Here is a 13,554-nt window from a genome sequence, read left to right on the forward strand (position 1 = left end):
AATTCTCGAGGATTGTCAAAATTCAGCTTCTATAAACATTCATATGCACTCAACCAAAACAATGCCCACAAACCAAAATTTCATGTCTCTGATATTCTACTTGTAAACTAAATATGCCAATACTTCTTGAATGTTCTGATTTTCAAATATATTTACTACAGATCAAAGCATCAAATTTCAGGTCCCCCTTCTAATCAGACTTGGCTGAGTTCTTGTACATCCTGCACAGCCTGGCCTGGTCAGGGTTTTACTGCCGGTCAGATGACCAAGTGACCATATTTCTATTCCCCAGTCACCCTTGGGGTAAAATTGATAACTTAAAAGTACCTGTAGGCTGGTCTTTAGTTTAAATAAATTTGAACTACTTGAAAGTAACCAATGAAAACATTTATTTAGTATTTGACCAAAGAAGCTTTTCAATTCATTACCACTGAATACAGTTCAATTTCATGGTTGCCTATAGTATTTGTGTGGACTCAATGTGGCCTGATGGCAAGTGTAATTCTTTGATGAATATTCTAGTCGATCGGTGAAAAAATTGCTCAAATAATGAGGAATTGAGCACCAAATTTTGCATGAAGGTACATTTTTGTGTACTGAGCAATATTAGCTATGGATCCAACCTCAAAATTCAATATGGCGGCTTATTTCAAGATGGCCGTCATATACATTCTAAAATATTTTCAAGTATTACACAACCCACAGTGGATTTGATGCTGGAAACACAAAATTCAACATATTTGAATGATTTGGTGTACTTAACAAGATTTTGTTTTGATCTGTCTTTCAAATTCAAAATGGCGGCTGCCTTGAAAAAAATGCAAATATTCATTATTGAGAGTTGAACTGAATTTAATCATTTTATTTAAGTATAGTGTCATTTAGTCTCTGTGTTCCAGTTCTGCATGTCATTTTGATTTTACCTGACTTGTCATTTCATATACAAAGTACTAGCTTTCATTAAAAGCTGCAATATTTTTTGTCTTGGGTCACACATAAAAGCTATGCTTTGAGATTTAACTGCCGTAAGATATTATTCATTGTCTATCTTATGTCTTGGTTTACAATATAAGCTGAACACAAAGATGCAATGAATACTGATAGTGAACTGGTGGGAGCAATTTTTAAGTAACCTTCAGCAGTCTGAACACAGGATAGACCACAAGGTGGTAAGTGCTTGGAGGAATTGAGTCAGAACAATGAGAAATTCAATGTTGTGGCGAGACGGTTTGACGAGGTGACAGCAACTGAGGAAGGAGACACAGTTCAATTCAAAAGTGCATATGAACAGCAGGGCACTTTCCAACAAATGGCATCTGTTGTAAGTGAATTAGCGGAGAAGCAAAATAAAGAAGTAACAAGTGAAACTGCGAGCTACTACTCACTGATGATACCCCCGCCGCAAGTGGATAATATTAATAGTGTAAAAATATGAAAGTGTTCGGTAAACAGGAAGTTGTCAAGTGATAAATCTGAAAACGCATCACACGGTATAGCTGACTTATATAAATCCTGAAACCAAATTTCAGAAATCCTTGTATTGTAGTTCCTGAGAAAAATGTGACGAAAATTTTCAACTTGGCTATCATGTGTAAAATCATACAAGTGTTCGGTAAACAGGAAGTTGTCGAGTGATGAATCTGAAAACGCATCACACGGTATAGCTGACTTATATAAATCCTGAAACCAAATTTCAGAAATCCTTGTATTGTAGTTACTGAGAAAAATGTGACGAAAATTTTCAACTTGGCTATCATGTGTAAAATCATACAAGTGTTCGGTAAACAGGAAGTTGTCAAGTGATGAATCTGAAAACGCATCACACGGTATGGCTACCATATATAAATGTTGATACCAAATTACAGAAAGGGTGGATGTGTAGTTCCTGAGAAAAATGTGACGAAAGTTTCATGGGACGGACTGACTGACGGACTGACGGACGGACTGAGAGACAGAGGTAAAACAGTATACCCCCCCTTTTTTAAAGCGGGGGTATAAATATAACGTTTTGATCAAGTAGAAATCCTTGTATTGTAGTTCCTGAGAAAAATGTGATGAAAATTTTCAACTTGGCTATCATGTGTAAAATCATACAAGTGTTCGGTAAACAGGAAGTTGTCGAGTGATGAATCTGAAAACGCATCACACGGTATAGCTGACTTATATAAATCCTGAAACCAAATTTCAGAAATCCTTGTATTGTAGTTGCTGAGAAAAATGTGACGAAAATTTTCAACTTGGCTATCATGTGTAAAATCATACAAGTGTTTGGTAAACAGGAAGTTGTCAAGTGATGAATCTGAAAACGCATCACACGGTATGGCTAACATATATAAATGTTGATACCAAATTACAGAAAGGGTGGATGTGTGGTTCCTGAGAAAAATGTGACGAAAGTTTCATGGGACAGACTGACTGACGGACTGACAGACAGAGGTAAAACAGTATACCCCCCCTTTTTTAAAGCGGGGGTATAAAAAATCCTGCAATGGACACATCATCTAAGCCAACATTTGGTCTTGGCCAGTACCACGCAAGTACAAAAAACGTACATAACAAACTCCCTGCCTTGGGTCTTTCCCCAAAAAGTTCACATGAACTATCAACCACACCAACTCTGTTGAAGGCAAATATGGTTGTTCACCTAAAGTCGGAAGTCCTATCTCAGTACCATTCGCCCTTCATGAGACAGATTAATTTATTCAACAACAACAACCTCCATTTAAGAACAGAAACATCTAGTACTGATCAAGGATACCAGCAAATGGCTTATGTGTCTTCTTACGCACACTTACAACCTACTATAAGTCAATCACATTTGATTCAGAGCAGCACACCATTACAGAAACAATTTGCTGCAAGTGGATCTACCAAGTCTCTCCAATGCTAACTGCAGTGCCTACTAACAGTACCATCCCTTTGAGTCAATGACAAGTCCTCCTCCTTCATCATTTTTAACTCCAATTAAGACAACATTATCAGCTTCTGAAGCTCTAACAGGCTTGCCGCAACAGCAAGCGGACTTCACTGACCGATCCAGGAAAGGGCAAAGGAAACCAAAAGAGCGTGGCAACAGCTCTTCTTTAGACTCCTCTGTGGAGAGAGAATATACACAATGGCAAGAATATTCTGGTGCAAGGGACTGGCGCCGAAGTCCACAGCTCCCAAAAATGCAAATATTCAATAGATGAGGATCCATGACTTGGGAGGCGTTCATTTACAAATTTGAACTGATTACCAGAAGACGACAATTGGAAAACACAAACTGGGTTGTGTGTAGTCTACTAGATTGCCTAGCCGATGTTGCCTTGGGGTACTCTTGCAAGGTAAACAAAGATGATGATTCCAAGGCCTTAAGAAAATCGTTGAAGCAGCACTTTAGGAAGAAAGACATTCAGACAAGATTGGAACCAAAGCATTTCTCAGAGGATGTAAAGATGTAGATTCTGCAAGGCATAAAATAGAGAGGAACCCAGAAACGATCAGCAAGGCGTTAAAACAATTGAAAACCTCAATAGCCAATTAGATGCCGATATATGAATCAAAAAGTTCCAATGATGCCCATTGGCAATTAAGTCTTCTTTGCTGATGGCGCAGTTTCACGGAACAATAAAGGGATTATGAGCAGTCCTTTGGAAAATAATATATATTAGATTTTTCTCGTAGCTAGTGCCCCTATAAGAAAAACAAACTAAAACACAAATACTTAACACTTAGCAATGAACAGTGAAAATGAGGTCAAGATCAATAAATCCTGTGCAACTGTGCAACTGACATAGATCACATAGTATTTCCATACACCCAAACTCAAAAACTTAAATTTTGACCACTGAACCTTGAAAATGAGGTCAATGTCAGATGACACCTGTCAGCAAGACATGAACACTTTAAAATCATTGCATACACCAAATATAGACCTATTGCATTTAGTATAAAAAAAAAGAGACCAAAACACAAAAACTTAACTATAACATGTATAACCATTGAATCATGAAAATGAGGTCAAGGTCAGATGAAACCTGCCAGTTGGACATGTACAACTTACAGTCCTTCTATACACCAAATATACTAAACCTATTGTTTATAGTATCCGAGATATGGACGACCACCAAACTTAACCTTGTTCACTGATCCATGAAATGAGGTTGAGGCCAAGTGAAAACTGTCTGACAGGCACAAGGACCTTGCAGGGTACACACATACCAAATACAGTTATCCTATTGCTCATCGTAGACAGTCGTACAGTTACCTTAAGCTGTTAATTTTTTGAGTCATTAAGTCTCTTTAGGAGAGTAATGTCTTATTGGTAATCATACCACATCGTCTTTCTTATATTTACATGGAAAAAAATCCTTATGTGAAATATGATGGAATTGGCGATACACGAAAAAAAATATCAGATATTATAGAAATGACAACACAATTCAAAGGTCCATAAAATAGGTTGGTTAACAGTAGTTGGTTCCTATAGGAATGTTAACTGCATGTGTTACAAAAATAGGAAATTAAATTGGTGATAAATTGATTTTAAAAAGAAGATGGCCATTTATCTGTTCCCCATTAAATTAAAATTTGAATATAAAAATAATGGTCAATAGAAATGAAAAAGAACAAATGTAAACAAAATTCTAAACGTGAATACGTAGTAGGTCTGAAGAGAGAACATTTTACCAATTTTACATTTCATAATCCCAAAGAGATTCCTTATTCAACTGTCCCATTCTGAATTTTGCGTATTAGGTATTTATCTGAAGTTATAATCATGAAAGACTAAATTTTTGGCACTTTGTCTTTTGAAAGTTTTTTTACTAATGAGTCAGTCTCAACCCAATAAATTCAATTCTGCACACATACTTAATGAATAAAAAGCAACCATATCCCTCCATCTGGTTAGTACCCCAAACCCTTACTAGAATGTCATGCATCAATCTCTCTCTCCCTTGTGCCACTCTATCATGCCACTAATACCTAACAACCTATTTAGGAAGTATCATGTTAGTAACCCCCCAGGTTAGTGTTGATACTTCATAGAATGAAAAGATTTTTAAATGAAGTACTAGATATGGAGGGATATAAGTACAATTTTTTAAAGAAATTAAAATATTTCATAAACTTAAATGAATTGATGTTGCAATTTTCAGTGTAGCTAACTGATTAGTGGACTAACCTTCATTAAGATTGCCAGAGACCAAAATTTTTTGGAGCCAAAATCAAAGTTTTTCATGATCATTAAAAAGCCAAAAGAGATACAATATTTCAAAATTAAAAAAACTGGAAATTTAGAGGAACAAAAATAATAATTTAAATTTTTAAAGGCATTACTGCAGACCTTAATACTAATTCAGAATGAGAAAAAAGGTTATAACTAATTAAATGATGAAATAATGTTGAAGGAGTTTTTTTTTAAATCTGAAAAAAGGATAAAATGGCATAGAAGAACTAGAAAAAAAATAATTTAAAAGAGAACTAAAACAAAAAAAAAACATTGCTATGGGAACCCTGCCCCTTTTAAGACAGACTTCATACAGGGATAAAAAGAATCAAGCATTATCCCTTAACTTCACATTCCACAATGTAGGCAATCTCTTTAAATAGATAACTCAAAAGTTGACCACACCTAACAAACTGAACCAGAAGAAGGATACAACACTGATACAGCGCTGTGCTTCAATACTTGACGCCACCTAGAAACCATCAGCAAGGACCAGCTGAGAGCTAATAATTTGACAAAAGAGACTTCAATTTCCCCATTGTGAACTTTTCTTGTGTAGCAGCAATCCAATTATACCTGTTAATGAATTTCATGTCTCCTTGCTAATTATTCCACTCAATGCATCTCATGCATGCAGGTAGATTTTTCTTTAAAAAAAAGTTGCTGCTTAAAAAGAAACTTCTGAAACAAGGATTGTTAATGATTGTGTTGATTGAAAGTCATTCTTTACATGATTTATTGTTAACAAATTCTAAATGTGAAAAAAATAATCATATACAGTCAAACCTGCCTTAAGGTCATCACTTGTTTAAGAAGTCAACTATCTCTAATGGTCTCTTGGATACCATATCAAGAATTTTCTCTATATATTTCAGTGGTCACCTTATTTATGGATCTAGAAATATGAAGTAAATTTGTGACTCCTTGTTACTCCTCTCCCTTCAATTAATACCACTGAAAAGTATTTCACCAACTTATTTAGCCAATTGTATCAACACCTTTAAATGTCTTCTTCAAATTTACAAGAATCCATCATTTAATATTCGTCTGTGCACATGTCAGAACAATAAATCTTCCAACTGTAACACTTAACCAAGTTTCCATCCCAGCATTATTTTTTTTTGGACTGGGAATATTTCAGAACCTCTTTTAAAAAGTCACTTTTGACACTTCCCATGAGTGACGTACATGCTTAAAACAGGCATCTGTGTCATTTTGGTCTCTTGTGGACAGTTGTCTCATTGGCAATCATAACACATCTTCTTTTTTATATTGACTGTACATGATCCTTAATACTTAAATCTTTAAATTCAAATTTTATAGGGGGCCTCGGTGGCCTAGTGGTCTAAGTGGTTACTACTGTAATAACTAGCCAGTCAACACTGAGGTTGTGAGTTGGTGCATTTGACTCCAATCCAATATTTCATATTTTTTCAAAATTTTTACCTTAATTTCAATGGCTGCTTAAAAAGATTCTACTGAACAATTAGGGTTTAAAAAGTTTAAAGTCAATTCTTTCCATGATTCATAAACTAAAATTCAGGGTGTAGTTTAACTGCATTAAATCATCTGCAGACTTCATTTCCGAGAAAATGTGTATTATAATTAAGAAAATGGATCTTCGGCCTTATAAAACACTTTAAAAAATAAATGTCTTGTATAACAAATCAATTTCTTTTAACTCAAATTTAGAGAAACTCAAAACCTCTACATCCCTTATGAAAAGAGAAACATTGCTGCAACCATGCAGTAAGGTTGCAGCAATCTTTTTAGTTCGCCAGAAGACCTGAAAGTTGTTCACCAGTGTTTGCCGCTAGCAGCAAACTGTCTGCAAACATATGTTCAAAGTTGCTGCAAGATTGTCACAAACTCTTACCGTTCTTAAATTTAAAGAAACTTTGTAAACAAACTTTAAAGCAGTCCTAAAGTTTGCTGGAACTTCTACACAAACTTTATAGCATACTGAGCATGCTCCCTGTACTAAAATCAGACTTCCTGTTTCTTTGATAATAGGAGGGAAGTTTTAATGTTGGGTGTTTTCATATAAAAAGTAAATGGATGTTATATATGATAGATGTCTGAATTATATTATGAGTGAATTAGTTCTTGGAACAGGCCATGCATCATTGATCATCTCGATGCAAGTTAATTTAGTCAGTTTTTGCATGTAAATTTGCTATTATTGGTACAAAAATTATCAGTCACTTGATTTGCCAGTAGTTCACTGCAAACTATATAAGGCTTTGGAAGTTTGTCAGAAGTTCACCACAAAAATTGCCAGAAGTTCGCCACAAACTGTATAAGGCAATCAAAGTTTGCCAGAGGTTCATCACAAATAGTTGCCAGAAGTGCACCACAAACTATATAAGTCTATAAAACTTTGCAGCAAGTCTGCCCCAACCTTCATTTGCATGGTAAAAAGTCGCAGTGTAGTTGCGGCAAACTATTTGCAGCAACCTTACCGCAGTGTTTGCTGCAGATCTGGCGTAACAATTCGCCAGAAGGCAGATTTTTCAGTAAGGGATAACATAAGTTTTCAGCAGTATCATATTTTTTCCAACAGTTCTCCACAATTTTTTTTTCATTTTCCTGAAATATACTAGCTGCCGCACCACCAAAAGATGTGTAATATAAAGGCTATTTTTCAATTAGAGTTATGACCACTAAAATGCATGATTAACCTTATAAGAAAATTAATTCTCTCCCCCCTTTTTTCTCTCACTTTGCTTTTGTTACATTTTTAGCCTTGGAACTCAACCATAACAGATTTTCATTAAATATATTCACTGAAAATTCTTTCTTAAAGGTTCGATCATTCTGTAAGCAGTAGTGAATACCACATCTTTTACATAAACTTGGGCCATGCATTTATTTAACTTTGACAAAAATTCCACTATTTTTCGGTGTTTCAAGCATAGATATTTCTACCCATCTGGCAGGTTTTACATCTTTCTGTATAAAGTTTTCACCTAGTACGTTTCCCAGTCTTCATGCATTACTTTTACACTAAAACTATGTTTTGTTTTTCTAACTAAATGTCTGTACAACATCTTTTCCGCTTAACTGTACATTTTTTTTCACTTTAATTCAGCATGTCACATGACTTTTTGAGAGATACCACGTGACTTACGAAAGACTTATTGTCCTTTAATCAAATTTTGGGGAAATTGGCCTCAACGAAATGTACAATTGATTGAAATTAATTTTCAAATTGAGTGAGGACAATGGAAACTATTATTTTTTTCTGTTTATATTGTTGGGCTATTTAATGGAATGGTTTGTCAAAAAGTAAATAACAAGAATGTGTCCTCAGTACACGGATGCCCAATCCCCACTATCATTTTCTATGTTCAGTGGACTGTGAAAATGGGAGAAAATCTAATTTGGCATTAGAATAAGAAAGATCATATCATAGGGAACATGTGTACTAAATTTCAAGTTGATTGGACTTCAACTCCATCAAACTACCTCGACCAAAAACTTTAACCTGTGGGACAGACGAACGGACAGAACGAAAAAACCGACCAGAAAACATAATGCCCATAAATGGGACATATAAATTACTTGAGTGAGGTTGTTATACTATAACCACTGTTACCAGTCTATTGATCAATCTTTTACATCCAGCAGCAAGTGTTACTAACATATAAGCCTATACATTAATTAATTTGGTAAGGAGCTATCTGCTTACATGTACTAGTCCAATCAACAGTGTAAATTTAAGAAGCTGACTTACAAGGTAACAGTCACAAGTCCCTAATCTGGTCCCTTTATTCCAACTCCAATTTGATCAGTCTTTTCTCTTACTCCTTAGTCCTATATGCTTTGCTTCTGAGAGACGCAGCAATTTAAATACCATTTGAAGTCTCTTTTTGTACACACAAGAGATGTTTCCTAGTGTCAAAAATGGTTGTTTATATTAGCAATGCAAATTGTGATATAAATTAAGGCACTGCCGCATTGATCATTCATCTTTTGTGTTTGTGCCCAACATGAGGGGGAATAAATATATTATGTTCCTTATAATTTTCAAAACCAAAAAACTAAACCCCTATTGTTTTCAAAAACATACAGGAAAAGTATTATTTAACAATAATAAATGATGCCACCTTCAGTAGCAGAAGAAACAAACAAACACCTTATAATGTTTTACTTTGGAAAAAAAATCACTTCCCTTCTAAATCACATTTTTTTCCCACTTCCCTTCTTTGACAATGTTTTCTTTAAAAAAAAAAAAAGAGAAAAACAATTTGTTAAATAAAAAAAATCATCTTGGCATCTCATTTTTTTTCTGTCAACAGACACGATCGACAGAATTTGTTTTTCATAAGAACTTTCAAAATTTTTGTATGCTGAACCTTTAAAATACTCTTTTACAAGACCAGATACATGATGGATAATAATTTATACTCGATTAAAATATGAATAAGATTGCAGAATATTGTCTCATCTTTCAAAACCACTTTATTTTTTCTGTTAAATAAATAAAGCTCTGAAATGTTACAACACGTGTTTTTATGAACCTCACTATTTATAGACTCAGCTGTAAATTTTGTCAATATCCGGTTCTATTTCAAATGAAAGTGAACTCCACCTTCATACTTCAATAGTTTTTCAATGAAAAGAAATATAACCTGTAGCACCACAGACCCCCCCCAAGAGTGTATAAAACAATAGTAATAGACTCTTGATTCAATCGGTAATGAAAGGTTGACTGTCAGAGAGAAATAATAAATTTACAGTCGTGCACCTAATGACGACAATCAGTCTCCATTTCAGGTTGTTTTACAAATATCCATCTCACAACTCCAAAATAAACGTACATTCAATACTTTTGTACAAGTTATATGATTTTCAATTTTCATGATAAAACAATGGTAAAACACATTGATTTAATTGGTTATGAAAGGTTTTTGTTTTTCAGGAGTTTTTTTTCTCCACAATCTTTGAAAAAAACATATTTTGACACCTTTTTAGACCCAATAATAAAATATCGAATGCATTTGAGGTTTGTAATCAGGGGCGTAGCTAGAAAGAAATAATGTGCAAGCAACTTCTGCCGAGCTGAAGTATACTAGTTCAGTGATAATGAACGCCATACTAAACTCCAAATTGTACACAAGAAACTAAAAGTTAAAATAATACAAGACTAACAAAGGTCAGAGGCTCCTGACTTGGGACAGGCGCAAAAATGCGGCGGGGTTAAACATGTTTGCGAGATCTCAACCCTCCCCCTATACCTCTAGCCAATGCAGAAAAGTAAACGCATAATAATACGCACAATAAAATTCACATATTTGTGATACAGAATTTACTCAAAATTGTCCAAAATCTGCTCTTCGGGTCTAGGCAGAAACAAACTTCTCTATTACTTTAATTGTCAATATTCACACTGAAATGCCGATGAATATGCAGTAATGCTAGTAACTGTCGTCGTTCATTGTTGATCGTACATTGTTTTCAACATACGCAAAAAATAATGAGACTTTCCAATACTGTTTTGGCGTGTTTGCAGGGTGATTGGCTCTGGTAGTCTGTCGACCACATGGCCTCGGCATATTTTCAACGATATCGAAGGGTTCTGATAATTCTAATGCCGATTGGTACATCTCATTCCAAACTGATGAACCGAAAACTGTAAAATGTGCTCCAAAAACTACATAGACAGAGTATTACAAATTCAAATCTTGTAAAAGATACAAATTACTGTCCAATTTTGTCATAATCTCCAATAACACTTTTATTTTGAAACCAAATGCCATTATTTAATGATATTTCATCAATTTAAAAAGTGACAACATAGGTGTTTCCTTTAACATTCAATCTATAAATTTTCATTTTGCCATTATTTTTTTTGCATGCCGAATCGATGTGCACGCAACTGCGTGTTAGCGTATAGGGAGCTACGCGCCTGGTAATAACATCTATGAAGCAACTGGGCTAAGAAACAGTTCTAAATGTTATTTTTACTGTTTGCACTGTGACCATCTAAAGATAGAAATCAATGTATCCTTAAGGGTACATTTGGCATGCGCACGAGGATACATTCCGAATGATCAAGGGCCATAACTTGATTATTAAAGTGACGCCACCAAATTCATCTTGATCTGTATTTTGTGGTACATAAAAAACATTGTGTATAAGTTTCATAACATTTGGTTGAGGCATCTTAAGTCATAAAATTTACCAACCTTATCTTTCTCAAAGAGAGATTTACAGATGTTACAGTACAAAGAATATGTAAAATGGTCGTAGAGATGTTTCAGACGAACTTTCAAATTGTCTGATTTTTCAGCATTGTCAATTGACAGCACAAATATTTATAAACCATGTTAAAGAATATTGGTACATAGGTTCAATATTGGCCAAGTCTGCTATGGAGAAGAACAGAATCGTAGAGTGCACTGCAATCGGTGTGTAACCCCTACAGGCCTGGTCAATTTTCTTTCCAGTCTCTTCTGCAATCGCCTACAAAATAAAACATATATAAAATAATTTTTCTGATAATTGGAACTTTTAGCTAACATTTTCTGCCTTTCTTCCTAATCAAAATTTTATGGGAATATGCTATAGATGTAAAAAAAAAAAATCTTTTAGTCACTTGGAGATTTGACAGTATCAAACAAGTATTAAAAGCATATGAAAATATATTACAACTCTCTCATTTCTTATGTAATTGTGAACCCTACTGGTTCCTAATGAATGATGAATGACCAAAGCTAATGCTTTATGTACAATACAGCTTAATAAGAATTACTTTTTCAACCTCAGGAATAAGCATTTGATTTTGAAACTTCAGGTTAATCAACTTGATACACATTCAACGTGTTCTCTAAAAAAACATCATTTCAATTTCACTGTTTTGGAAGAATGAAAATAGAAGTTTAAATTATTTTTTAAGTTCGGCAAGATCCAGATGTTCTCTTTGAAATTTTTAAATAATGAATGAAGTGTTAGGTACATACCTGTTTCTCTGAAATTTCATTGGACAGAACTTTGGAGGATGACAGTACTTTAATGGCTGTCTCATCTTCTAAAATGTTTCCTTCTGACAATGACAATCCTTCAAGAATTTTATCTTCAATCTCCTTCAGTTGTCTGTAATGAGGAATAATACAGTTAAGTTGAACGATTTCATAATTAATAATCACAATGTTGATTACAGTTTTAATAATCGTAATGGCTATTACAGTATATGTAACAATGGAGACACTGGCGTGCCAGGGATCAAAAGACTTAATTGAGATCTATGTTTTTCCTATAGTAGTTCAAATAACCAGAATACACCGTTAACACAGATATGTCTGTGAGCACCAATCACAAACTTTAACAATGGTTGATGTTGTCAATGCCAAGCCAGTGCCAGACACTGCATACCTATGTCATTCTTTCTGAAACTTGCATTGAAGGAGAGACAAACACTACAAGCAGAGTTTATAAATTTATACCCTGCTCCTCTACATAATTTGTACAGATATGGCAATGGCTATGGTTTGCTATGCGAACCCCAAAAAAACATTTAAGATTCTCCAATTTCCTTTGAAATTCAGGATCTCTTTCATATTAACTTTAGTTACCACATTTGATTTACATTTTGATACCATTTAATTATAGAGAACCTCTTACCGTTTATTTTCAGCTCCCTGCAGAATAAGTGTATTTTTCTCTTCCTCCAGTTCTGGTCTTTTGACTCTGGCTACAACAATACCCATTAACTGATCCTGTAAACCTTCAGGTGTAATCATGAAATTCAACAGGGTCACCTGAAATAATAATCAGATCAAATCACTATTAGTCTATATGTATCCTTGTATCTCATTAAGATTTATTGTGACACTTAGAATAGGTGATGTTTAATATAACTATAAATTGTTGACAAAGATAAATGCTAAAAAAAATTATTCTTAAATGGTAGGCAAAGTTGAATTAACGTCTTCTTCCATCAAATTCTCCTTACCTAAGTTTCAACATATCTAATTATAGCGGATGGGAAAAAACTTGTGGCAACTAATATTAATCCCTCTCCACTTTGCAGGTGAGAGTGCTGCCTTGTAGCATTAGCCTGCTCTTTTTCTGTTAAGTAGTGTGGATTCCCGAGTTTAGTTGTCATGTAGAACTTATTCTTACCTTGACTGAAGTTTCTGGTAAGTAGTGTGGATTCCTGAGTTTAGTTGTCATGTAGAACTTGAAGTCTTGTGAGTACTCAATGGTGCTATCACCAAGCCTTATACACATACTTCCACCCTGTTTAAATGTCTGTTTCGACAGCAAAGGTTCCAACAATGGATCCAATTCTTCACCTAAATTCTCCATTAAAACCTACAAGAGAATAAATAAATGAT

The 13,554-nt window shown here is 34.4% G+C and overlaps 1 protein-coding gene across 1 annotated transcript in view; it reads right to left on the reverse strand.

The window, feature by feature from the left end:
* Positions 1-11,404: 11,404 nt before the first annotated feature.
* LOC143072464 (dynein axonemal heavy chain 7-like) overlaps positions 11,405-13,554 on the reverse strand; it is a 37,043-nt gene continuing 34,893 nt past the window's right edge. Inside the window, exons 22-25 of the mRNA XM_076247386.1 lie at positions 13,340-13,531; positions 12,839-12,975; positions 12,178-12,310; positions 11,405-11,680 (exon numbers count right to left, since the gene is read on the reverse strand). Coding sequence (XP_076103501.1) covers positions 11,513-11,680; positions 12,178-12,310; positions 12,839-12,975; positions 13,340-13,531 — 630 coding nt within the window. The 3' untranslated portion in view covers positions 11,405-11,512. The remainder of the gene's footprint in view (positions 11,681-12,177; positions 12,311-12,838; positions 12,976-13,339; positions 13,532-13,554) is intronic.

The sequence above is a fragment of the Mytilus galloprovincialis genome, chromosome 4 (genome assembly GCF_965363235.1).
Source record: "Mytilus galloprovincialis chromosome 4, xbMytGall1.hap1.1, whole genome shotgun sequence".
NCBI lineage: Eukaryota > Metazoa > Mollusca > Bivalvia > Mytilida > Mytilidae > Mytilus > Mytilus galloprovincialis.